This window comes from Nyctereutes procyonoides, unplaced genomic scaffold (genome assembly GCF_905146905.1).
Source record: "Nyctereutes procyonoides isolate TBG_1078 unplaced genomic scaffold, NYPRO_anot_genome, whole genome shotgun sequence".
Lineage (NCBI taxonomy): Eukaryota > Metazoa > Chordata > Mammalia > Carnivora > Canidae > Nyctereutes > Nyctereutes procyonoides.
This window is the reverse complement of record NW_026575125.1, coordinates 957,528-981,060: the sequence shown is the minus strand read 5'-3', so window position 1 is coordinate 981,060 and position 23,533 is coordinate 957,528. Positions and strand designations below refer to the sequence as shown.

At 60.7% G+C, this 23,533-nt stretch overlaps 2 protein-coding genes across 3 annotated transcripts; one reads left to right on the top strand and one right to left on the bottom strand.

The window, feature by feature from the left end:
* Positions 1–1,618: 1,618 nt before the first annotated feature.
* On the bottom strand, positions 1,619–12,917 carry AKAP17A (A-kinase anchoring protein 17A). Of its 2 annotated transcripts, none has more exons than XM_055338925.1 (5): positions 12,807–12,917; positions 8,327–9,104; positions 7,730–7,878; positions 4,677–4,917; positions 1,619–3,501 (listed from the first exon to the last, which is right to left on the bottom strand). In XM_055338925.1, exons 2-5 carry the CDS (start codon positions 9,086–9,088, stop codon positions 2,554–2,556), a joined length of 2,100 nt encoding a protein of 699 aa, XP_055194900.1. In that variant the 5' UTR covers positions 9,089–9,104; positions 12,807–12,917; the 3' UTR covers positions 1,619–2,553. The 2 variants fall into 2 exon arrangements, with proteins under 2 accessions (XP_055194900.1, XP_055194899.1); XM_055338924.1 differs by having other exon boundaries at positions 12,753–12,897.
* Positions 10,736–22,776, top strand: LOC129517656 (basic proline-rich protein-like). Its single transcript, XM_055337577.1, has 5 exons — positions 10,736–10,894; positions 10,974–11,766; positions 12,094–12,277; positions 12,355–13,294; positions 22,540–22,776. The coding sequence occupies exons 1-5, from the start codon at positions 10,736–10,738 to the stop codon at positions 22,774–22,776; spliced, it is 2,313 nt and encodes a 770-aa protein (XP_055193552.1).
* The last annotated feature ends 757 nt before the right edge of the window (positions 22,777–23,533 follow it).

The following is a 23,533-nucleotide window of genomic DNA, read 5'->3' as shown; positions in this document are numbered from 1 at the left end:
GCCAAAGTCCACCCGGGTGGAACCACGACAGATCAGGAGGCGGTTTTAAGGTTCCCACGATAACACAATGATGCCGATTGCCCAGAAGGAGGCTAACGGCAAAATGTGGTGAATGACAGAGACCCAGACAAACACGGACGGAGAGGCAGATGCTGCCCTCCCTCCTCACCCCACAAGCGTATAGGACAAAGCTTCTGGGGTGGAAATACTCCCTTCCTGCCCCGTAAACCACCATGGACACCTCTTCCCAACAAAGTCCATTGTTCCCCGTTTGCCACCAGAGACTTCAAAACAAGAAATTACCAATAAAAAAAAAAAAAAAAGAGTGCCAGAAATGAGCAAGGAGTCAGTTCTCCCAAGACGGTACCATCGTTAACTTGTACGCACCCGATAACAGAGAGTCAGAATACAAAGGGCAAAATCTGACAGGAAAGCAAGGAGAATGTGCTGTATCCGCTATTAAGGTTGGAGATGTCAGCGCTGCCCCACATTCAGTCACTGACAGACCCCGCAGCTGTGAGGACAGCGAGGGTGGACCGGCCTGGACAGCACTGTGGCCACCCCGCCTTCCTTGCACCGCAGGGGCTGGATGTACTTGCAGAGCCCTGGATGGGGTCTTCAAAACTCACACTCCTGAGTCTCCTCCCCATGACATCCCATTGGGCAGGTATGGGGCCGGCATTCTCCACCCTTCCCGGGGCCCTCCTGCACCCCCACCCACCAGCCACATGTACATCCCATGCGCCCTGAAGGCCACACACTCCGCAGTTGCACCTCCCTCCTCTTCCCAATGCACCAGCGTGTTCCAGGTCGACACCTGTTGCCATAAGCCCCCCCCCCCCCACCGTTGCTCTCTCCAGCATACAGACCTCCAGCTGGAGAACATCAGTCACAGAACCCAAACCCACCTCCCTGAGCTCACGTAGAGCACTCCCCATGACCTCAGAGACCTCCCCCTGACCTCAGAGACTTCCCGACACCCGGTCCCAGGACATTCTGAGCCACTGACGGGGCCAACAAACGTCCAGCGCTGGGCTACAGGGACCCGGACAGGATTTCCGGGAAGCGTTTCCAATCACTGGGCGCCTGAGCACGTCTTGCACCCTCACCTGAGCAGGTGAGAGACAAGATAAGAGCCACGCCAGAGAAAGAAAGACGCGAGTGTGCCGTGTCCATCTCGGTTTGCGCCAGGGAGCTGGGGTGCAGGATGCCCGTGACCAGACGTGCACATGCGGACAAGATCTGCGTGTTAGCGACACACGGGCGGGTGGAGGGATGGTTAGAGTCTGCAGTCCCAGCAGGAGCGCCGACTCCTGCCTGTTACGAGGCCAGGTGAGCAAACAGCGACCTTCACTTTGATTGACTTTAAAAAGCGGCTCTTTAGCTTCCGTGAATCTGCTAAAGTGGAGCTCAGTAAATCGAAGGCCTCTTAGGACCCAGGATCCTCCTTCCACGGGCAGAGTTCACAGTGACAGCCCTACGAAGCGCATCGCTGCCCACACGCGAGCGGCTCTAAAGGAAGCGATGATTCCGATCTGTGTCAGAGCTGCTCAGCTAGGCTCAGCCCAGGAACGCAGCCCCAGGAGCTTAAACAAACACACAGAAAGGCTGGAAAATATTAGTTCATTGGAAAAAGATTTTATTTCACAAAAAAATGCAAACTGGAATAAACACCATCTTTCCTAACGCAAACATTACAGCTATTTTTAAGTGTTTCTCGAGCTTCACTTGGAGAAGCAAATGATTATAAAATTTAACAAGTTTTTAGCCTTAAATCTGTTTGAAACGTTCCAAGTAAAAATAATTTAGCAAAACAGCTTCTTAAAAAAACCACACACGCTAACCTCGACTAGAAACCAAAGCTTTTAACCAACCCCCCTTTTTTTTTCTTTATATGCTTAATCACCAGTTTGTAACGTGAACGTCTCTGAAGTGAACGAGCATCGGACTGTGCTGGGGGCGCCCCCCGCACACCGACGCCTTAGAAAGCACGTCTGAGTGTTGACCTTAAGGACTGGCATGGTCTCCAGGCATCCCGCCAACTGCGCTTCCCAATCAGTTAAAATCACAAAAGAAAAAGGAAAAAAAAAACAAAACAAAACACCAGGGCAGGGCCTTTTCGAATTTTCGTGGCCCTGTGGGACCATGGCCGTCTGTCCATACGTGACCGTCTCTCCCCAGGGACGTGCAACCGGCCTCCCGAGAATCAGCGCACATGCAGGTGCCCCCAAAGGGGACAGAGACGCTGCTCCGCCTGCGTGTACAGGGGGCTCTGCACTCGTCACCACTCGGCAAGCGTGTTTCCTGATTGAGAGGGAATCGGTGACGTTAAAGCTATCGGATCAACAGTTTGAAGGGACAACTAAAGCTAGCGACTGAGGGCTGCGCGTTCCGACACAAGGGCCGCCAGAGGCTCACCAAGGGACACTTGCAAGGCGCAGCCGTCCTGCCCGGTGGCCCCCTGGCTGCGCTCCGCGGAGGCCGGGCGGAGGAGGGGCCGGAGCGCCACAGGGCCTGGCTCCGCCGGATGGCTGCGAGCGGGAACGCCCTGCATTACCTGTTCCAGGTGCTGCGGTGCCGGCTGGGGGACCCTGAGCGCGACCGGTCGCGGTCGCTGCGGCGGTGGCGGCTGCGCTTCCTGCCCGAGCCGCCCCTGCGGTCGCGGCTCCGCTCCCTGCGGCTGGAGCGCTCCCTGCTGTGGGACCTGCGGGAGCGGTTGTGGTCGGGGCTCGCGCTGCGCCGCGGAGGGCTGTCGTCCTGGCGCGAGTGCTTCTTGTGCTGCCGCCGCTCCTTCCGCGGCTGCCTCCCGTCCTCCCGGCTGCCAGCCCGCCGCGGCCGGCTCCTCTCCCGCTTGTGTCTGTCGTCCTCCCCCCGGCCCCCGCTGGACCGGCCGCGGCTCCCGCTGGGCTCGCGGTTGCACTTGTCTTGCTCCGAACGGGTGTCCTTTTTGGGGACGCTCTGGTCACAGGCGGCGGGCACGCCCTTGGGTTGCTGGTTGTTGTCGGGAATGCAGGCAAGGACGCCGGGGCACCTCTTCTCGGGCGAGCCGTCCCCCGCGGCGGCCAGCCGAGCGCTCAGGCCTTCCCTGCACTGGGCCTCCTCGGCCAGGCTCCCGTTCACATTTTTGGGCGTGCTGTCGGCCTCCGGCCAGGGCGGAGTCTCCCTCGGCGTGCCGGGGGGCGGCTGGCCCACGAGGGGGTGCAGGGAGGCCGCGCCCACGCAGCCGGCCGACACGGTCTGCAGGATGTCCAGCACGGGCTGCAGCAGGTCTGCGTGGGAGACGCCGAGCTCGTCCTGCGTGTGCGGGTCGTCGGCCTTCTTGCTCAGCAGGATGCTCAGCAGGCGCTCCCGCAGCTCCCGCTCCTTGCGCTGCAGCCCCAGCGCGCGCTCCTTCTCCTCCTCCACGCGCCGCAGCTCGGCCTCCTGCAGCCGCCGCCTCTCCTCTAGCTGCTGCAGCCGCAGCGTCTCCTCCTTCTGCTCCTGCTCCTGCAGCTTCACGGCCTGCAGCACAAAGGGGAAGACACGGACATGTACCTCGCGCGCCCTGCACGCTCCCAGGAGGCGCTGGGTTTGTGGATGCCCTGAGGCCTGGGGGTACCGGGTGGACGCTCCGGCCGGAGTGCGGCCCGCCCGTCCCTACCACGCCCGGGCCGTCATGCGTCCGAGCGAGAAGGAAACCCCGAGGCGAAGCTACGTGGCACAGCCCCGGGGCGGGCATTCCGGGTGGGGCCTGGCCCCTCCGAGGCGCACACGGGGCCTGCTGTGAGGTCGCAAGCGGTCACCAGCGTCAGGGAGCTGAGATTACGAGGCGGACACACGCTGCCGTGGCCGCCGCGGGACGTGCGGGGCCTGGCCTGGGTTAGCGTCTTCAATATTCACCATGAAACAAGAGCTGAGCTGCCACGTCTCAGCGCGCCTGCCAGTCTCCTTCCCGGGGACTTATCACAACTGTAATTAGACAACAGGTTATGGGGTCGCCCCGCGCCTGACTCCGCGGGGCACGCGGCCTGCCCAAGCACAAGGAGTGCCGGGCGGGGTCCCCGCGCGTCCCCGGCCCCCGGCTCGCAGGAGTTACCGGTCGGGCCTCCGGAAGGAGCGGGTGGGAGGAACGAGGCGGCTCTCAGCTCTGAGGCGCTCATCCGCGGCGCGCCGGCTGACACCTGTCAGATCCAGGGCCGCGGACGAGGGACGTGGGCCGACCAGGCCCCGTGGCGCCCGCTGAGCCCCGCAGGGACGCCACCGCACGGGCCCTGTCTAGCAGCGGGCTCAGCCCTCAGCCTCCCGCCGCCCCTGGCCGCTGGCCTGTGGGGTCAGAGCAAAGCCCACGGTCCCGACGGCCCCGGGCACAGCATCTGCCGCGGGCGGGCATCCGCAGGGACCTAGGGGAGCTCGGCCACTCCCGCCACCCGGGCAACGGTGACCCTGCGTGCCTGCTCCTGGCAGGTTTCGGGGACCGAGTCCGGGAGACGTGAGTGCAGGTGACACTCGTCACAGCGCTACGAGCTCTGTGCGACGACACATCCTAGCATCTGGGACCAGGCAGGGAGGCTACAAGCTACCGACGACGGCATGGCTGTGCGCACAAACGCCCGTTCTCACGGGGGCGGCGGCCGCCACCTCCCGCTCCAGACCGCTGGCCAGACCCCCGCGCCCACCCGTCCACGCGCCCGCCGTACCTTGGCCCTGCTCAGCAGCTCGGCGATCAGCCTGATGGACTGCAGGTTGCGCTGGGCCAGCAGCAGCTTGCGCTCTTCCAGCTTGATCTTCTCCTGCAGCTTCTTCTGCTCCTCCGCCTGCAGCTTCTCCAGCTTCTTCTGGTTCCGACGGAACTCACGATCGCGCTGCTTCTGCTCCCTCTTGCGCAGCTTCTCCTCCCGTTTCCTCTCTCTCTCCAGCTCTTCAAGTTCCTTCTGTTTCCTGCGCAAAATACACGAGGGCTCCGTGAGGCATCGACGCCGCACCGCGGGTCAGCGCTCAGGACGCGGTCAGCGGGCACGACTAGGCAGGCGCGGACAGCACGGCCACCGGGGCACACGCACGAGCGCCACCCTTCTCTTCATCCCCATGGATAAGGACGGGGGATAGGAGTACTCCCCTACTACCGGGACGGGTGGTAAATTTTGCGGAATCTGAGGAACTGGAGAACGGGCAGGCGCACGCCGAAGCGAGAATTTTCAGGACCTTGGGAGGGAGTATCCTACTAACCACAGTGAAGCCTCAGAATAGAAGGGGTGGCCCTAATGGCACAGGGAGATCAGGTCTGAACAACACACACACACAGGTCCAGAGGCCAGCAGCGGCCCCGGGACGTAGTACCACGCAGGAGCACCGGGCAGGAGCACCGAACAGGAGCACTGGGCAGGACTACTAGGGAAGAGCAGCAGGCAGGAGCACTAAGCAAGAGCGCCAGGCAGGGCTAGTAGGCAGGAGCACCAAGCAGGACTAGTAGGCAAGAGCACTAGGCAGGAGCACCAGGGAGGACTACTAGGCAACGGAAGCAGGCAGGAGCAGCAGGCAAGAGCACCAGGCAGGAACACTGAGCAGGAGTACTGGGCAGGAGCACCGAGCAGGAGCACCAGGCGGGAGCACCAAGCAGGACTACTAGGCGGGACGACTAGGCAGGAGCACCAGGCAGGAGCACCAGGCAGGACCCCCGAGACACGGCGTGCCTGCCCCACAAGCCACACAAGTGGACAGGAGAGGAACGCTGGACCCGGGGCCAGTGCAGGAGGTGGAGAGGAGCGTCAGGACACACCCAATGCCCAGTGGCATGCCAGCCCATGACAGCATGGGGGGCGCACAGAGGAGGTCGTGCACACGGCAGCCGGCTCAGGGAGTAACTGGGAACAGGCAATGCTGAGATGTGACAGCCCCCATCGCTAGGGCTCTGTAAACAGGGACGAGTACACGTGAGTGTGGTCACATGGAACGTTCTGGGAGCGTTCTGCTCCGGGAACCACTGAAGACAGAACAGTATGTGCCCTGCAACCCCCCGTGGATGAGACTGCAGAAGAGGCAAACGTGCACAAGCAGGACAGCGAGGACGGTGGTCAGGAGCTAAGAGATCCCCGCAGCGCGGCCGCTTCCACAGAGCCGGCCACCGCCGCAGCACGACCCCTGCAGACAGGCCTTCCTCTCACACGAACCCCACGGAGCCCAAGAACTCACACCCTCCGTGTTCGGCACGGGTGGGGGCCCCAACGTGAGGATCGCGAGCGGCCAGAGCAGCAGGCTCTGCAGGCCCCGCTCCTTCCTGGCTCACCGTGACCACAGCACCCGCAGCACCCGCACTGCCCCCCGTCCGGGAGCCCCGTGTGCCCAGCTCGCCTGCAGCCCACACACAGGGAGGGTCGGTCCTCAGGCCACATGCGCACATGTCCCACCGCTAACACCCAGGGAGTGGGGCCGCGCGGGGAACCCTGCCCGCTGGGGGCGTGTGGGTCACGATCAGCAGGTGCACGCACGGTGGAAGGCTGAGCTGCTGGGACGCTGCCGAGGTCAGAGGAGCCGCCCGTGCCCCTCCTGCCCTGGCCCCGGAGGTGCTGATCCAGGGAGCGGCCGGGCAGTGTGACATCCCCAGCACGTCCCCAGGAGCGGCGTCCACGGCACAGCTCCGCGCCAGCATGCACCCCACTGCCCCGCAACCACCCCGCCGGCAGCCCAGGGCTCCCTGAGCCCACCGCGCCGCCACACGCTCCCAGCAGGGATCCGGGAGGGGAGCTGGGTCAGCAGTGACGCACACGGTGTGCACCCGCCACCCCCAACGGGACGCTGGAGCGGGAGCTGCGCGCAGCGTGGCCCTCCGTCTGCAGTAAAGCGGGAGCTACAGAAGCACACCGGCACGCAGCAGCCGGGGAGCGCGGAGTCCGCTCGACGCACAGATAAACCGCAAGACCAGGCGCGGGTGAACCCGGACACCACACGCACGTCCAGCCTGCACACACCACGAAACACAGAAAGCGCACCTGGCAAACACACGAGAGCTGCGAAAGTGCCCAAAGTGCAGCAGAAGCGAAGGCACGTGAATGTCTCGTTTCCCCAAAATGTAGGTGACACCGTTGGTGAGGTTACTCCTATAGCACAGCAAGCAGGAGATGCCCGGGGCAACCGTGACCCATGGGCCCCCAACCAGTGACCTCGAACCCGACCCTCTGAAACCGTGCTAAAGGACACTGTGCTCCTAGAACCTGACCGACGTCATCAAGTGTCCCGGTGAGCCCGTCACAGAGCTTCCTGCGGCCTGCACGGCGGCCAGGAGGTGCCGTGTGCCGTGGTGGTGTGTGTGCGTGCACACGGCGCCCGCGGGACAGGCTCTGCACAGAAGGCGCCATCCAGACTCTCTGCAGGCACATGCACACACCCGCACGCAGATGCGCATGCACGCACACGTACATACACAGGACGCCCACAGGAGGGGCTCTGCACGGAAGGCGCCATCTAAGTCCCTGGCAGGCACGTGCACACACCTGCACACGGAGATGTGCGCGCGCACACACACACGACACCCACAGGAGGCTCTGCGTGGAAGGCGCCCTCCAGGCCCCTGGCAGGCACATGCTCGCACCCGCACACTCAAACGTGCACACACACACACACGATGCCCACAGGAGGCTCTACGCGGAAGGCGCCCTCCAGGCCCCCAGCAGGCAGGTGCTCACACCTGCACACAGACTCACGCACACAGCGGGCATCCAGGGGCCGTGTACAGCCCTCGCGTGTGCACACACACCTTTCCTCCGCTCGCTGCCTCTCCTCGGCCTCTTTCTCTCTGCGCTTTTGCTCTTCCCTCTGCTGTTCCAACTCCTGAAGCTTCTGCCTCTCGAGCTGCCGCTTCTTAATGGAGCTGTCACTCAGGTGTTTGGTGGAGTCGAAGGAAACCTTCGGGAGAACAGAGCGCAGTGACCCATGGGCGCGCCGCAGGACAGGCGGCCCCAGGCGGCCCACTCCGGGGCAGGGAACCCCGCCCCCACAGGTGGCCCCACCCAGGACGTGGGGTCGCAGGCAGGCGCGCCTCAGGTGAAGCCCGGATGCCAGCGGGGCGCGCACTCTGAGACACGGCTGGCCTGCCCCGTTTGCTGGCAGGGAAGCCCGTCACGCTCCTCAGGGACAGCGTGTCCCCCTCCCCCCCCCCGCCAGCAGGGCCCCTCCGTCCCCTGGACCTGCACCACCAGCCGGCCGCCACAGGCCCCCCTCCGCCGCCGAGGGCCCCCGCAGCCTGGCTCCTCCGCGGGGCCGCCTGTGCGCCTGCCCACACCCGGAGCCACATGCCACATGAGGGGCACGCTGCCCCCCACCGCCCGCAGCAGGTGGCCCGGCGGAGGCTCACCTTGATGTTGCACGCCACGGCCTTTCCGTCCTCCCCCTTGTACATGAGCTTCATGCCGCGCAGGGCGCTCATGGCCTGGATGAAGCCCACGTACTCGCGGTACTGCACGTAGGCCTCAAAGTTCAAGTGGCCCCCGAAACTGAAGGTGTGGAAGTTGCGCCCGGTCATCTCCTCGCGGTAGGGGTCCAGCATGGGGATGTCCACGTTTCGGATCTCCCCGAACTTCTCAAACACCTTGACCAGGACCTCCTCGCTGGGCTTCTCAGAGCCCGACTCCTTGAGGGCGAACCACTTGCAGGGCAGCCCCTCCAGGTGGATGGTGTCCGGCCGCTCCCCGGGCAGCGTCTCGTTCATGTCCTTGGCATCACGGAAGAAGGAGTCCCAGTCGTGGCGGGTGGGGAAGTCGATCTTGAACTCGGCGGCGCGCACCTTGAGGATGTCGGAGAAGCCGCTGAGCTTGATGGTCTTGCCGTCCAGGCAGGCCAGGAACGACTTGACCAGGCTCTTGTTCTCCACCTCGCCCTCGAAGCGGATGAAGTCCATGGTGCTCTTGGAGATGCGCAGCGTGGAGAACTGGTGGTTGTGCACCATGCCCTTCAGCCTCTCCATCACCTCCCAGTTGGAGATGGACTTCCCGGGCTGCTTCAGCTGCGGGAGCGCCACGCTGATGGTCATCTTCGTGATGGGCTTCAGGTACAGGCCGTACGGGGGGCACAGCTCCACCGCCTCAGACGTGTCGTGGACTATGGTAGCCGCGGCCATAGCCGGGACCTCGGGCCTGAAACAGACACGGGCGGTCAGGGTGGGCGTGGAGAGCAGCGTGCACGCGCCCAGCCCCACGGCAGGCCTGCGGACACAGGCGTGCTTCTCTGCCGTGCCACGGGCACACCTGTTCGCTGCACTAAAACATGCCGTCACCTGCCCTCACGTTTTAGTCAGAGGAAACCAGGCTGACGGGAACCTCTAAGAGCAGCCGAGTGCGCCAGCCTTTGTGGGTGCCCAGCAGCAGCAGCAGGGCTCCCAGGGCCACGGACCAGCACTGCTGGGGGCTCCCACTGCCGTCCACGGCCGAGAGGCGGACTGGCAACAGCACCCAGGTCCCCTGGGCTGCAGGCTCAGAGGCTGGGGCAGGAAGGGGCAGGAAGGCGCTCGGCTGCAGCCAGGGGAGGGTGTGCGCAGGTGGTGGCCCGGAGGAAGCAGGAAGGAAGTTCCCGGCCGACACATCCAACGACAACTGCCCCGTGGACTCCCGTTCCCTCCTCGCCCGCCGTCAAGAGACAAGCACAAGGGCCCCTGCACAGCTGGGGCTCTGTGTGGGCACCGGTCCTCTTATGCCCTCTCTGACCCCCCCTCCTGCTCGGACCAGTGCGCGGCTTCCGGAGAGATCCGAGCTGCACGCACGAGCCCAAACGATACAGGTGGCTGCCTCCGCCGCCACCCACGGGCTGGGGAGCTTCCCCACAGGCCCTGAGGCTCAGGTGGGGAGGGGTGTGCAGGGCACAGGAGCCCCCAGCCCGATCTAGGGGGTGCAGTAGGACAGTGACCTCCACAGAGGAGCAGCTGCAGGGCAGAGGGGCTGCCAGCCCGGTCTAGGGGGAGCCCCACACCAGAGAGTGCAGTAGGGCAGTGACCCCCACAGAGAAGCAGCTGCAGCGCAGAGGAGTCCCCAGCCTGGTCTAGAGGGGAGCCCCACATGGGGGCGTGCAGTAGGACAGTGACCTCCACAGAGGAGCAGCTGCAGGGCAGAGGGGCTGCCAGCCCGGTCTAGGGGGAGCCCCACACCAGAGGGTGCAGTAGGGCAGTGACCCCCACAGAGAAGCAGCTGCAGCACAGAGGAGTCCCCAGCCTGGTCTAGAGGGGAGCCCCACATGGGGGCGTGCAGTAGGACAGTGACCTCCACAGAGGAGCAGCTGCAGGGCAGAGGGGCTGCCAGCCCGGTCTGCAGTAGGGCAGTGAACCCCACACAGGGTGTGCAGGGCAGAGGAGTCTCCAGCCTGTTCTAGGGTGGAGCCCCACACTGGGCGGGGGGGTGTGCAGTAGGGCAGTGACCTGCACACAGGGGGTTGCTCAGGGAACCCCGGCCTCCCAGATCCCCTCCCTCTCGCACACCGCACCCCTCCCCAGCACCTGGCCAGCACACCCCAGCCCAACCACCCACCCAAGTTCCCGCCGCCCTCGCAGGCTCCAGACCCGCCCAGGGCGTCTGCCCCGACGCCCCCTCCCCGCTCCCCGCAGCTCCTAGGCTAGGCTCTCTGGACCCCATGGTCTCCCCACGCCCAGCCCCGCAGACACCCCACACCCCCTAACGTCCTCAGGGCCCCAGGCCATCCGCAGCCCCCCGGAGCCCGGCCCCCTGCAGACACGGCCCCGGGGCCCCTGATCGTCCAGGTCCCAGCCCACCCCGCCGCAATGACCCCCTGCCCCACCGAAGCTGACGTCCTACCCACCAGCCCCGGCAGCCCTCCACCCCGGGGCCCCAGGAGCTCCCACACCTCGCAGACCCCGGCCCCCCCGAAGCCCCGCCCCCGCAGCGCCCAGACCTCGGAGGCCCCTCCTCCTGTGCCCCAGGTGCCCCCGCAGACTCCGCCCCCTGGAAGCCCCGCCCCCGTCGACCCTCTCCGTGCCCCTGGAAGCCCCGCCCCCGCAGCACCCAGACCTCGCAGACCCCTCCCCCCTGCCCCGCAGACTCCGCCCCCTGGAAGCCCCGCCCCCGCAGCGCCCAGACCTCGCAGACCCCTCCCCCTGCGCCCGCAGACTCCGCCCCCTGGAAGCCCCGCCCCCGCAGCGCCCAGACCTCGCAGACCCCTCCCCCCTGCCCCGCAGACTCCGCCCCCTGGAAGCCCCGCCCCCGCAGCGCCCAGACCTCGCAGACCCCTCCCCCTGCCCCGCAGACTCCGCCCCCTGGAAGCCCCGCCCCCGCAGCGCCCAGACCTCGCAGACCCCTCCCCCTGCGCCCGCAGACTCCGCCCCCTGGAAGCCCCGCCCCCGCAGCGCCCAGACCTCGCAGACCCCTCCCCCCTGCCCCGCAGACTCCGCCCCCTGGAAGCCCCGCCCCCGCAGCGCCCAGACCTCGCAGACCCCTCCCCCTGCCCCGCAGACTCCGCCCCCTGGAAGCCCCGCCCCCGCAGCGCCCAGACCTCGCAGACCCCTCCCCCTGCCCCGCAGACTCCGCCCCCTGGAAGCCCCGCCCCCGCAGCGCCCAGACCTCGCAGACCCCTCCCCCTGCGCCCGCAGACTCCGCCCCCTGGAAGCCCCGCCCCCGCAGCGCCCAGACCTCGCAGACCCCTCCCCCTGCGCCCGCAGACTCCGCCCCCTGGAAGCCCCGCCCCCGCAGCGCCCAGACCTCGCAGACCCCTCCCCCTGCCCCGCAGACTCCGCCCCCTGGAAGCCCCGCCCCCGCAGCGCCCAGACCTCGCAGACCCCTCCCCGCAGTGCCCCCGGTACGCGCCTCCCTTCGCACACACCGGCCGCCCTGGAAGCCCCGCCCCCGGAGCACCCAGACCCCTCGCCGCTCTCCCCGGTGTCCCCGGTGCCCTCGCAGACCCCGGCCCACCCCGCAGAAGCCCCGGCCCCCATGCACCCCTCCCCTCGCTGTCCCCCGTGCCCCCGCCCTCGCAGACCCCAGCTCCCCGCCCCCGGAGCACCCAGACCCCTCGCCGCTCTCCCCGGTGTCCCCGGTGCCCTCGCAGACCCCAGCCCACCCCGCAGAAGCCCCGGCCCCCATGCACCCCTCCCCTCGTTGCCCTCCATGCCCTCCGCCCTCGCAGACCTCGGCTCCCCCACCGGAGCACCCAGACCCTCGCCGCTCCCCCCGGTGACCCCGGTGACCCCGGCCCACCCCCGGAAGCCCCAGCCCCCGGAGCGCCCGTCCCTTCGCTGCCCCCGGATGCCCCCGGAGCCCCCCGCCCTCGCAGACCCCGGCCGCCCGGAGCCCCCAGACCCCTCCCCTCGGTGCCCCCGGAGCCCCCGCCCTCGCAGACCCGGTAGACCCCTCCCGTGGGTGCCCCCGGTGCCCTCCGCCCTCGCAGACCCCGGTTCCCGGCTGCCCCCCGGAGCCCCCAGACCCGGCAGACCCTCCCCTCGGTGCCCCCGGTGCCCTCCGCCCTCGCAGACCTGGTTCCCGGCTGCCCCCGGAGCCCCCGCCCTCGCAGACCCCGGTCCCCGGCTGCCCCCGGGGCCCCCACACCCCGTCCCCGTCCCCCCGGTGCCCCCCGCCCTCGCAGGCGGCCCCTCCCGGAGCACCGAGACCCCTCGCCCGTCCCGTCGGTGCCCCCGGTGCCCTCGCAGACGGCCCCCGAACCCCCGGCCCGCAGAGCGCCCCTCCCCCTCGGTGCCCCCGGTGCCCCCCGCCCTCACACACCCCGCCCCCCCCGCCGGAAGCCCCGGCCCCGTCCGCGGAAACGGCTGGTCACGGGGTGTCGCTCACCGGCGCGGGGCTCCGCCTGCGCCCCCGGCCACCGCCGCCCAGGCCCGAGCTCACCGCCGACCCGCCACGACCCCGCAGCCGCGGCCTCTCCGCCCGGCGCCGCCACCCTCCGCCGGAGGCGCCCCCGACGCCACTCGCCGTCGCCGCCGCCCGCCCCTGTGACGCACTTCCGCTTCCGGCGCTCGTGGCCGCGGAAGCGGCCGCGCGGCGGCTCCCCGTTTCGTCTGCCGGGCCTGGCCCCGCCCCGGAGGCGGGACTTCCGGGAGGCCTCCGCGAGGGGGGGGCGGGCCGGCCCGGGCTTGGCACTGCGCGTGCGCGAGTCCGCCCCGCCCCCCGGCGCCAGCTGTGCCCGCGTCCAGCCGGAGGCCTCACCTGGGGCCGCGCCGTCTGCGGCAGGTGCACGGGCCGCGCTCGCGCCCCTCGCGCTGTCGGGACCACGCACCGCCTGCCGCCGCGCCGCACGGTCAACGCGGAGCTCACTCATCTACTACTTAGTTACTATTATTTACTACGCGTCTGGATTGCGGAATAGGAGTTACAATGTAACCACGTCGAAGTCTGTAACGGGATAGACACCCACGTCTTCGTGCTTCAGCACCCTCACGTCTCTCCTTCTCGTGTAGTTTATTCTGACACACAATTCACTTTGAAATATGATTTATTTCTTAGACATTTAAAGTGTTTTAAGTGAACATTCTTATTTCACTTATTCATTTAAATGAACATATTCATGCACATGCATATGCTCATTATAAAACTTGCAAATCCACATAAAACACTTTCAATATGTAATATGTCATAATCTTTAACACACGTATCTGTAAATGGTGCATTAAGTTAACACATTAAGCTCCCACAGTAGGCGAGACACTGTTGAGGGAGGGGCACGTGGGTGGCTCCGGCCTGGTGAGCCTCCAACTCTTGTTTTCAGCTCAGGTCATGATCTGGGGAGCATGGGGTCAAGCCCCCTAACCCCCCGGGTGGGCAGGCTGAATGTCCAGCGGGCCATCCTGCTTCTCCTTCTCTCTCTCCTCCGCCCCCCTCGTCACACACTCTCAGTCTCGCTCTATCAAATAAATAAAATCTTAAGGAAAAAAAAAAAAGTATGTCACAAGACCGCCAAGTGAAAATCCAGGGTGGCAGAGCAAGCACACAGATCCTCTGTCGCTTGCACAGGTGCCAAAACCTGAGCTTCGGAGGGGGCCGGAGTGGGTGCGGGGACCCTGGTGTCACGTGGGGCTCCTGGCTCTCTGGGTGTCTGCTAGGTGTGAGTCACGTCGTCTGGGTGTCTTCTGCGTGTGAGTCACGCCGTGCTGTTCATAAGCCGCCCGTGACAGCGAACATGATCACGCTCCCCTGGCGAGGAGGACACAGAGGGTCTGCGGGCCCCGGATTGGGGGGCGGGAATAGGGACCAGTCTTTGAACCCACACAGGCTTCCGGGTGGCAGGTGCGGCTTTGCCGTCCTTATGTAACTCCTCCTCCGTGTTGGGAAGGGAGAGGTGCTTGGGATTCTGGTTAAAACCTTCTCCCCAAGGCTGCTTGCGAGGCGATGGCGCGTTTCCCCGGGGAACTGTTAAATTTGGAAACTGTTTTTCCGCTCTGTTCTCTGAAGCATTTGCAAAGCAAATTAAGAAATGAGATACTCTTTCAGGACCTGCACACCTAAGACGCGGTCGTAAGAATTTAAAAAAAAAAAAAGTTCAAGGAAAACTCTTCTGTGTTTGAGCAAGATACCCCTCTTCTGGATGCACCTCAGAAATAGAGAAACAAAGTCCCTAATACCTGCAGCTCTGCCCTAGTGCGCTAGTATGGTGAGTGCATAGCTGCATAAGTTACCCTCGCTGAGTGGGGATGAAGGCTGGCAGGATGATGGGATTCGCTCCCGGGGTGCTATGCCGAAGGTGAAGGCATTTTGCAGTTGTCATTAAAGTCCGTAATGAGTTCGTGCAAGCTAATCAGAAGCAAAAATCCGTCCTGGGTGGGCCTGGCCCAATCAGGTTAGAAGTCAGGATTAAGACAGGCGTGAGATCTGCAGCAGCTGAGACACAGCCTGCTTGCCCTGAAAAAGAATCAAACCGCCTTATGGAGAAGATCATTTGGCAGGAACTGCCGGGTGGCCTCTAGGAGGTGAAGGTGTCACCGCTCCCACCACAGGGAACTGAGTTCTGCTAGTAACCAGTTAGCTTGTAAGACAGCCCGGCGTCTCCAGGGAGACCCCACCGTCCCCGTGCTGGTTGACGTCTTCCCTCCGTGTGTGTCTGTCTCTAGGCCTCTGCTTCTCCTAAGGACACCAGTCATGCTGGGTTAGAGCTGACCGTAGGCCACCATGACCGTAGGCCACCATCACCTTCCTTTAACCGCTTGGGGCTGACACACAGAGGGACCAGTCCCAGGCTAGATGTGGGCATTCGATGATGCACCCCAGGAACTGAGACCAGGCAACTGGTCTAAACGCAGAACCAATCCAATTCTGGCTCCACTCTAGATGACACACTTCCCTCCTGCTTACACACCTCCCCCCTTGTGTGGATAGCTTTCACTTTGACCCAGATTCGGGGATTCCATCAAGTTTGTCCTACAAGAAAAGTGCTTGAGGATGTAAATATGTAGATCTACAAATGTTTGCATATATGAATATGTATCCATCTACGTATCTATCTACCTATCAATCTCCATCCATCCATCCATCCGCCTATGTACTCATCTATTTATCGCCAATTCATCCCCTCACCCATCCATCCATTCATGCATCTACCCATCCATCCATGTGTATCTCCATTTGTCCACCCAACTACCCACTCAATCCCTCCATGCACCCTCCCCGTACCCATCATCCACTAATCTACCCATCTATCATCCATCCACCCATCCACCCATCTATGCATCCATCCACCCATCTATCCATCCATCAAGCCACGTATCCATCCATCCACCATCTATGCACCCATCAGCCCATCTATCCATCCAACAACCCATCTACCCACTTATCCACCCCCTCACTGACATCTCCATTCCACCATCCAACAATTTATACATCCAGCCCTCCCTCTGTCCCTCCCTCTACCTCATAAATCATGCCTCTGAAGCCTTCATTCGAAACAACTCCTTTCCACCAGGTGGCGCACCCACCACCCTAACGAACACTGGTGGGAGCTCTGCCGTTTTAATCCTCTAGTGTGGTTGGAAGCCAAGGTCTTGAGGGTCACTTAGTTAATCCCTCATCCATCCTCAGCAGAGACCTGTCCAGTGGTTTCCCATGAACGTTACCCTATTTACGAAATCCACCCTAGGCAACTCGTGCTCTTCCTGGAAAGTTCTCTATCGATCCCAGAACTTTTAACTCAACAAGTGCCTGACTAGTTCTAAAGCAGCAAGATAAAAAGGGAATTCTGTTGTCTCCGCACCATGAGGGGGAGGCCCTGTGGGAACTTTACGCTCTCCTCTGCTGGTTTTGGGAATGTTAACTTCCCTGATTTTCCAAAGGAAATTGAACAATGTCTATTAATTACCATTTCTAATGTGCCCACATTCTCTTCGATTCGGCAATTCCGTTGCTGGTAATTCATCCCAGAGAATTATTCCCTGCGGGTATACAAAGAAACATGTGCAAGTTATATTGCACCGTATGTCTGTACATACCCAGATACTTATATAGGTATGTGCAGCACATTCATGTATTAGGGGTATCTGGATTAAACATATATATTTTTTAAGGTATACAAAGCACATGTGCAATTAATGCTTCCAGCAGCATTAATTATGAGAATTGGAAGCAGTTCAATGTACACATACATGGTTCTGAGTCAGCCACATATTGCACCCTTACGCTGAGTCAGGCATCATTGTACTCACCCAAGAGGAGGCGACATTACAGGAAGATGGCATGTTGCAGATATGTCACAGGCTCCCAGTGTTGTGATGGTTTGGTATTCCATGGTGACTTCAGAGTGTGCAACAGCACTTGGGGGTGGTGGAACCATGGCACTGGAAAAGATGGAGAAAGGGGGATGAAGAAGGATAGAGGACTTGTAACTGAATCAAAGGTGTCCAGCTGAATTGCGGGGTCATGGGTAGGAAGGATAAGAATGACCCCGAGGTCCCCGGCTCTGGCCACTGCGTGAGACTGACGACATACACTTCATCATAGGAAAATCAATTAGGAAAAGGCTCTGTTTGACGCAGGAAGGAGGCAGGTAAGTCCAGTTGGCATGATGTTGGTTTGGAGACGCCTGAAGCCCTGATGGAACTGCCCAGTAAGATCCGGAGGTCTGAGTGAGTCCAGGAGGAGGAAGAACCATGACATTGGAGCTGCAACTAAGCCATCCATCCTTCCATCTACCAATTCAACTATCCCTCCATCCATCCATCCACCCATTCAATCATCAATCCATCCATCCATTCATCTATCCAACAATTCAATTATCCATCTATCCATCCATCCAGCAATTCATGCATCCACTCATTCACCCATCCACCCATCCACGCATCCACCCATCCACGCATCCATCCACCTATCCACCCATCCATCTATACTAGCATCGATCTGTGACAAGTTGCGTGGGATATTGCCAACCTAGGAAGATCACCTGAGCCTTGCCATCCAGTTTAAAAAAAAAAAAAACACTTGATGACATACTCTCGTTGTGGCTGACCTTTAGTCTCACCTCCTTCTGGAGGTTCACGATAATATCTTTAGTCTTCACACCCTCTTGGAGGTTAAGACTAATAAAGCATGTCTCGAAGCCCTCATCATAAACCACATCACTACATGGTCAAGTGATCAAAGCTCCCAGGCAGACAAAGACAGGACAGGACATGTCGTGGCCTGGACATCACCTACCAGGAGCCGGGGCATAGACCAGACCTCCTTTTATGTCAGGCTGAGTCTTCACCACATGAAAACAAAGTGCACAAGTCCTACAATTTATGGTAAGCAGTTTGAAAGGAGACTCGAAATAAAGCATGGCTAGGACAGGGAGGAGTCCCCTCAAGAGATCACGGCAGAAGCCTTAAGGGCGGATGTGCACGACAGCTTGTTGAAGGAAGTTGAGGGTATCCTGGCCTCTGGGGGCAGAGTGGTTTCCCCTAGGCAGGTACTGGGGAGTGGGGCGTGCTTGAATATGCTTGTAGGACTGACTTTCCATGAGAAAGATCCTACAAACCTCCTGCGGGCTCCCACGCAGAATGGAGCTCTTGTGGGTCTAGGGGCAAAGCTGAACCCACAACCAGCTCTCCGCATCCAGGTGGAGGCTGTGGTTGTGTCTCACTGGGTTAAGCCCAACCTAATCCCCTACGTCCCTCACCCACGTGGCCTGTCCAGATCGTACAGAGAAACGTGGTGTTTCCTGGACCTGAATGTTTGTTCGCAGAGTGTCCCCCTCTGTTCATTCTAAGACTGACTCTACATGTCCTACATGGTTTGTTCCTGCTTTAGAGACATGGGTTTGGTGTCTTCATGCCTTGGGTTTATCTACATGGGTTCAAATACGGGTTTAGTGCTTCTCTGTGATTTCTCGAAAGAGGAGTAGGAAAATCAGATGTAGAGATCAGATCAAAGGGCAGCCTCAGAACAAGAGATAAATATGCAAAACCAAGATACAGAAGTGTCCCTTCCTTTGAGAGAAATGGTGTCCTCGTACTTCTCACCAGCGTACAGGACTTCTGCTTTTCTCTCCTTAGGGTCATTGGGGTATGATCCAGAATAGCGTGTAAGATGCCAGGCTAGCGAGAACTGAACCAGGAAGGAGTGTGGCCTTCAGAGCAAACTGTGCAGGGATGGGCCACCTGGAAAGTTCGAGTGACAAGTGACCATTGGGAGAGGCCCAGGAGAGCGGCCCCATTATGAGGCCTCCAACAAATAAGGCCTACCAGGGAGACCTGTAGGCAGGGTCCAAGCCTGAGACATCACTGAAAATTCCAGTGACCAGATAACTGAGGTAGGATCCAATGTCAGAGCTCTGGCAACCTCTGTACTCTCCATCCACTCATATCCCCCCATCTATTCACCCATGCATCCACCCACTCATCCATCCATATACTCATCCATCCATCCATCCATCCATCATCCATCCATCATCCATTCATCCATCTACCCCTCCATCCATCCATCATTCATCCATCCATGCATCCATCTACCCATCCATCCATCTGCCCATCCATCCATCTACCCCTCCATCCATCCATCATCATCCATCCATCTGCCCATCCATCCATCTGCCCATACATCCATCTACCCCTCCATCCATCCACCCATCCATCCATCTGCCCATCCATCTACCCCTTCCATCCATCCATCCACCCATCCATCCACTCACCCATCTCTGCATCCACCCACCCATCTATCATCCATTCATCCATCCATCCACCAATCTGTCCTTCCAGATTTACATTTCTACCCTCTTGACTTTAACGGGAAGCATGCTCATCACACATATTTCTCAAACCCTCCTTCGTCACCTATTTTGTGTTTCAACTGGGAATTGCCATGTGGACAATTTGTCTCGACCCAACGACCATCAGCCTCTCATGCTTAATCAATCCACCTCGCGGGTCCCGTCCCTATTCCAAACAGCAATGTTTAGCTCATCGCCAATGTCTGCAACCGCATTTGTTGTTCTCAGTAGCGTGTGAGGGGATCATCGTTGCGTTGGTCAGCGCGTCCGGGACGCGTGTTTGCATCGCCTTCCCCAAGGAGATGCACTCGGCACACAGGGAGAGTCCATGTGTTATTTGTTTGGCGCAGCAGCTGGGCTGCTCTCACATGTCGGTTACCAAGGCTTGCAGGACGCTGGGTAGCCAACATTCAAGGTGGGGCTTCCGTGGGTGTTCCGCTCCCCAGCATGAGGAGGGAAGGTGTGGCTGGTTCATTTCCTGCCTTCTTCCGGTTGCTTGTCACCTTATCAGTCACCAGGCATTGTGTGGCCACCGTGAAGACTCTCATGCTGAATCCCAGGTACGTGTAGAGCTGGGAGGGGTGTTGGCCACCACGTCCCCACTCCCTCCTTCCATGCAGCAGAGCTCAGCAGCCAGTGTAGCCAGGACTCCATGCCCATGTCCCTCCATAAACTGGCCAGTCTCCTGGTACTCACAGCATGACCCTCCCGTCCTGGGCAGCTGGAGGAACAAAACCTGACCTCCTTGCTTTTTCCCTTGTGTGTGGAAGGCCAGTGGAGACCTGCCCTGGGAGGGCAAGCTGGCCGTGCAGCAAGGGGACAATGGTGGATCAGCTGGCCCACAAAGCCCAACAGGAGCAGGATCTTCTCCCTGGGACAGTTGTCCATGGAAGCACGGTGCCCTTCACAAGCTCCACATCTCAGTCATTTCTTCCTAATAAATACCTATGAGCCTCGGTGCCAGGTGGGCAACCATCACAGGCCTCCCCTCCCCTCGTGAAGGCAGCAGAAACAATTCAGCAACCTGTCCTGCTGCGATGGTGCACTTTACCAAAGCATGCACCACCTGCATGCTTGCAATCACACCTGGCCCACTCAGGGTTCTCGGAAACCCTTTTGGAGATTGGAGAATAGGAAAGAAAAAAAAAAAGTTTTATCAGTGGCGCAAACAGGAGCCCTCCTCCCTTGGCCCCGGTCCCAAAGGCGTCAGCCCGGTTATCTTCAAACGGGTATTTTTCTGGGTGGAGGTGGAGTTCACGTCACATAAAATTCACCATCTTGAAGTGAAGGGTGCAATGGCATTTAGCGCACATGCCCCCGGTCGTGCAACCACCGGCTCTACTTAGTTCCAGAACATTCTCATGTCCCCAAAGGACACCCCCCATCCGCATTAGGCAGTCTCTCCCCGTCCCACTCCCCAGCGCCTGGCAGTCAGTAAATCACTTTTTTTTTGCCTGTAGATTCACCTGTGTTGGACATTTCATGTCAATAGAATCACTCGCCGTGCAGCCCTCGTGTGTCCGGCTTCTCTCATGAGCGTCGTATGTTCACGGTCCATCCGTGACTCCTTCGCGGAGTCATATTCTCCTCTAAGCCTTCCCCTCAAGGAAAGAAAACGCATTATTTTAGCTTTGAAAGAGAGCCACGGGGGATCCCTGGGTGGCGCAGCGGTTTGGCGCCTGCCTTTGGCCCGGGAGCGATCCTGGAGACCCGGATCGAGTCCCACGTCGGGCTCCCGGTGCATGGAGCCTGCTTCTCCCTCTGCCTGTGTCTCTGCCTCTCTCTCTCTCTCTGTGACTATCATAAATAAATAAAAATTAAAAAAAGAAAAGAAAGAGAGCCACGGGGCGTCATTCCGCGGATTTTGTAAACCAGATTTGTTCTCAGCAAGAGTTCTGGGAGCAGGTGTGAAGCCGACAGTCCCCCTGTGAAAGCCCACCTAGCAGGCGCCCGGGTACCTGCGGGATGGGCAGGTGCAATGCGTCAGACCTAGAAAGCTGCGCGTTGCATGAACAACAGCTGCGGACGAGTGACAGGACCCCGCGTGGGCCACGCCACCGTCATCAGGGTTCAGAGATGTACCTGCAAGACTGTAATACCGAGATTGTACTACCTGCGAGAAAAGGAATGCCCCGGCTCAGGCGTGGCCACTGGAAGGTTTCGGGGAGAGGGGAGGACCAGATGGGGTTTGTTCTTTGCCTCGTAGGCCTTGCGTTCTCCGTGGGGTCCTCCGGCGGTCGGCTCCCTGCAGACAGATTTTGCTCTGCTCTGCATGAATCATATAAACAAACAGGTGAGCCCTCCAGCTTCTCGGCGCGTGAGGCCATCCGTTCATCATGGTTAATTCTACATGTCACCCTGGCTGGGGCATGGCGCTCAGATACGTAGCCAGGTACTATTCTGGGTGTTTCTGTGATGCTATTTTGTGATGGCACATTGAAATCAGTGGATTTTGAGTCGAAGACATTGCCTTCCCTAACGTTGGTGGGCCTCGTCCAATCAGTTGAAGAAGACAAACGCACAGAAAATGAGGTCCCCAGAGCACGAAGGAATTCAGGCTGCAGAACAGCCTTCGGGCTCAAACCATCGGTCTTCATCGGGTCCCCAGACTGCTGCTTCCACCTGCAGATTCTGGAATTGCATCTGCACAAGTGTGTGAGCCGACCCCTTAAAATAAAGCTCTCTCTGTATCTATGCATCTCACTGGCCCAGCTCAATAGACAGACACCCACGTACATAGATGATTGATATGTAAATGATGGATAAATACATAGATACATGGATGAAGGATGGATGCATGGGTGGCTGGGGGGGTGGGTGGATGGATGGATGGATACATAGATACATAGCTAATGGATAGTTAGATGATGGATACATGGGTGATTGATAAACGACGGCTGGTGGATAGATACAGAGATGCCACATAGGGAGATACGTCGATAGATGATGGATACATAAATGACAGATAAGCATATAGATGCATAGATGGTGGATGGATGGATGGTGGATCGATCGATCAATCGATGGATAAATGGACAGATGGATGGATGGAGGATGGATGGTGGATGGATAGAAATGATTGACAGGTAGATGATGGATCAATACAGATCTCACACACACACACACAGACACACACACACAAGCGCAGACAGACAAATGAGCCTGTTTGCTCCATTTCTGAGCTCTGGAAAACAGGAGAGTCTGAGAAGCAGGGAAGACGTGCCCCTGGCCCCAAGCAGGTCTGTGTTCACTGTGACCACAGGACTTGAGACGAGGGGTGGTGTCACGCTGATCCCAGAGGAAAACCCCAAACCACATAGGGTGGGTGCAGTCTGTGGGTGGACCCACAACTACCAGACAGACGCCTCAGGATCAGCCCCTTGACTGTTGCAGAAGCTCGCGGAGATCCTGGACACCCAGGCAAGCCCCCGACACCCCACCCCTGCTGCAGACCAGCCCTCCTTGGGAGCTGAGGGCTTCGGGAAGCCTGTCGAGGAAGGAGCGGGGCTGGCGGAGACCCCTCAGGAGGCCGACTGGCGGCCCGGCCCTCCCGCAGCGCTGGTGCTGCATTCAGGGCCCAGGGAGGCCCCACGTCCAGTCGTGGCCACCCGTGCTGAGGGGTCAGGGTGATGCAAGGTGAGCACAGAGAAGGCAGCGGCGGTACCGCCACCCGTCCCCCCTACCAGTGACATGCTAGGCGGCCTGTCTCCTGGGGTCGCCCTGGGCCGTGACAGTTTCTCAGACGCGCCTCAGTGCTGGGGAGCTTTTGGCATTTTGGAGGCCTGCTGGCCGGGGATTTTGTAGGACGCACCACTGTTGGGGTTTACTCGTGTGGGTGCTCTTCTCGCGGTGAGACTGGGGTTGTGGGTTTCGGGGAGCAACAGCACCGAGGGGACGCGGCTCTGTGGTCACCTCGTATCCCGCGCACCTGCTCTCCGCCCGACTCGTCCCCGTGGACGCCAACCTTGACCACCAGGCCCCGGCGTCTCTGCCGGGTGTCTCCACTCTCAGGCCACAACTTCCCCAGCCATGTCCTCCCAGGTCCCACACCACCTGATCCCCCACTAGACATGCACTCCTTTGGCGTCGATGAGGTCGTTCCCGAAGCCTTCAGAACACGCGTCGATTAACAGGAGCCACTTCATGAACTTTACCTCCAGGCAAGACGAGACCCGGGATGAGGAATCCCAAGGTCAAATAGGGAAGAGCGCCCTGACCTGGTGGGTTCAGCAAGCGGATAGGGCCCCTGAGGATTCGGGACGCCTGGCGGGGCCCAGGTGGAGCCACACCTGCAGCTCCAGGGCTCTGTCCCCGTGCGCTTTCTCACTGACGCGGTGGCTGTGTCCCGAATCCCCATCCTGTGTGCACAGCAAGCCCTGAAGCACAC

Excerpts from the sequence above, each read along its gene's own strand:
- AKAP17A (XM_055338925.1), bottom strand. The coding sequence starts at position 9,088 with ATGGCCGCGGCTACCATAGTCCACGACACGTCTGAGGCGGTGGAGCTG. Across the intron at positions 7,879-8,326 it reads CCGTGGCGTGCAACATCAAG|GTTTCCTTCGACTCCACCAA; the intron begins GTGAGCCTCCGC and ends GTTCTCCCGAAG. Across the intron at positions 4,918-7,729 it reads AGGCAGCGAGCGGAGGAAAG|GAAACAGAAGGAACTTGAAG; the intron begins GTGTGTGTGCAC and ends TATTTTGCGCAG.
- LOC129517656 (XM_055337577.1), top strand. The coding sequence starts at position 10,736 with ATGACCCCCTGCCCCACCGAAGCTGACGTCCTACCCACCAGCCCCGGC. Across the intron at positions 11,767-12,093 it reads CCCTCCCCGCAGTGCCCCCG|ACCTCGGCTCCCCCACCGGA; the intron begins GTACGCGCCTCC and ends CCGCCCTCGCAG. Across the intron at positions 12,278-12,354 it reads CCCCCAGACCCCTCCCCTCG|ACCCCGGTTCCCGGCTGCCC; the intron begins GTGCCCCCGGAG and ends CCGCCCTCGCAG.